This window comes from Charadrius vociferus, unplaced genomic scaffold (genome assembly GCF_000708025.1).
Source record: "Charadrius vociferus isolate BGI_N301 unplaced genomic scaffold, ASM70802v2 scaffold266, whole genome shotgun sequence".
In the NCBI taxonomy this organism is placed as follows: domain Eukaryota; kingdom Metazoa; phylum Chordata; class Aves; order Charadriiformes; family Charadriidae; genus Charadrius; species Charadrius vociferus.
Window position 1 is genome coordinate 563,281 of NW_009649114.1, and position 2,248 is coordinate 565,528.

At 49.1% G+C, this 2,248-nt stretch overlaps 1 protein-coding gene across 1 annotated transcript in view; it reads left to right on the forward strand.

Moving 5' to 3' along the window:
- The first annotated feature begins 5 nt into the window (after nt 1–5).
- The window catches only part of CD34 (CD34 molecule), a 12,476-nt gene continuing 10,233 nt past the window's right edge, over nt 6–2,248 (forward strand). The window contains exon 1 of the mRNA XM_009888201.1: nt 6–84. Within this exon, the coding sequence (XP_009886503.1) occupies nt 6–84 (79 nt within the window). The remainder of the gene's footprint in view (nt 85–2,248) is intronic.

Below are 2,248 nucleotides of genomic sequence, written 5' to 3' on the forward strand. Positions count from 1 at the left end.
CAGGAATGCAGTTCTTGGGAAGTTTAAAAATAATGAAGTGGAGGCAGCTTTTCTGGATCGCGGTCTGCGTGGTGGAGTTGTCTGGTGAGTATTGACTGCAGCGAACACCAGGGCTGAGCAGTAGAGCAACGCCAGACGAGTGCATGGGGCAACTTGTGTATAACTCTGAAACGGCAGCCCGGGGGGATGGATTTTAAGGAGGGTTTAGTGGAGACTGCAATTTCACATCGCAGGGGCGTTTTTACAGAGCAGTACTGGATCGGTGTCCCGACCAACACTCACAGCGATGCGCTGCAAACTGAAAATGCTGCTGGTTTGAAAAGGAGGGGAATTGAGGTCTAAGAGCTCCCTATAATATTGCACACATAACACAAGGGGATGCGAGCGCAGCATGCAAAGCTGGAGAGTGCAGCCACAGTTCGAGCCGTTTCTCAGTCTGCATTGGTGTAAATTAGCCTGGCTTTTGTTTTATGGTAGGAACTAAACATTTTCTGAAAATCAAATGAATCTCCATAAATATTAAAATCTCCTATTCCAGCTCTTCAAATATTCATCATATGAAAAAGTGCATAATAATACAGAGATTTTCTCTAGGTTGTACTTTTTAAAGGGGTATATTTTAGGGAAATATTGTCATTTTTGTCCCGAGCCCAACAACCATAAAGTAATAAAAAGGGACTAAAAAAGTGAAGCAGCACTCCGTGCGCTGCACAGTGTGCTGGGATCGGAGCCAAGAACCTGCGGGTGTCTCCTCAAATGTAATTTTTCCTTACTCACATGAATGTGAGCGACTAGTTCTATTGAAAGAATTTGCTGTATTTTGTTCTTCTGTTGCACGGCGCTCCTTTCATGTTCCCCTCGCTGCCAAGGTGTATTGCTCACCGGAGCCGTCGCGCCTGACCCTCCCGTCTATGTTAATTTTACAGGCAGGAGAAAACCCAAAGCTTCTCTAGTAAAATTCAGGTCTGTCTGGTTGGGCTGGAGCGAGCAGCGCGCGAGGGTGGGAGACAAAAGTGTTTACCTGCAACGCGAAACCCAAGTTCCTTGTAGTACAAAGCAAAAGTGATGCAAAAGTGATACAAAAGTGACAAAAAGCTTTGCCTTTGTAAAGATGAAGCAACCGGGCGATGGGGGTTTTAGTTTAGAATGTCATTCCTTCTGCCGGCACAGCCGATGCTCCGCGTTCCTGTGGGGTGTTACGGGGCTTTGTGAGCACTTGCTGAAAGTGGGGGAGGTTTATTTCTGTTCAACGTAGCTGCTGTGCAGAGCAGAGAAAAAATGGGGAGCTCATCCCTGGGGCTCTGCGCGCTCTTCACCCCTTTGGGGAGTCCCAGTGGATTAAGTGAAGGTTTGAGTTGTGCAACTCCCGATGGAAATCCCACCTCTGGGGGTTGATGCTCAGGTTGGCTCCTGGCAGTGCTGCCAAGGGTGGGATGACCGGCCTCCCCACAGCCCCCCCAGGGCAGCTTCAGCTAAAACCAGGCGTTTTATAGGGGGAAAAAAACCCCTGCCACGCTGGGCAGGGTGCCGATCTTCTACATGTGTGGCCACAGCGTGGGGAGGACGGGGGCCGGGTACCCAATAGCTGCTCCTGCAGTGCGACCCCAGAGCACCACACAGCCCCGTCCATCCTCGCGGGGAGCGAAGGGCGTAGGAAATGCTCCATTCTGGGCTTTGCCCGATCCTTTGGGGACCCGCTGAGTTGCGACGAGCGTGGGAGAGGTTTACGCCCGTCCCTGGTCCGCAGAGCGGGATGATGATGATCCGGTGCTGCATGAGAACCCTCTGCCTGCGCAGCAGCGCAACGCCGCAAGCGGCTCTTGGTGGCAAAATGGGGTATTGATAAACCACGTGGAGAGCTGTCCTGGGCTTGTCTCAAAACTTACATGGAAAAGAGAGTATATATTCTATTTTTACCTAGTATATATTCTATTTGTACTTAATACAAACACTTCCTTTTTTTTTAGTCTTTTCTCTTTCTTTTTTGTATCTTTTTTTACTCATCTCTGCGAAACTTGACTTTTAAAAAACCCTCTTTTCTTGCGATTTTAAAGCATTCTTTCTTTCCTTCACTCCTTTTGCAAGACCTAGAAAACCTCTAAAAATCGGGGAAGGAAAAAGGAGCTTTTAAAACTCACAGCCGCTCGATTTTCACGTCCTTTAGAGGGCTGCGCATTGGAACTGTGCAACCCAGGAGCAACCTCAGACTCAGGGAAGGTGCTGGGCTCCCCAGGCAACCCTTGGTCCG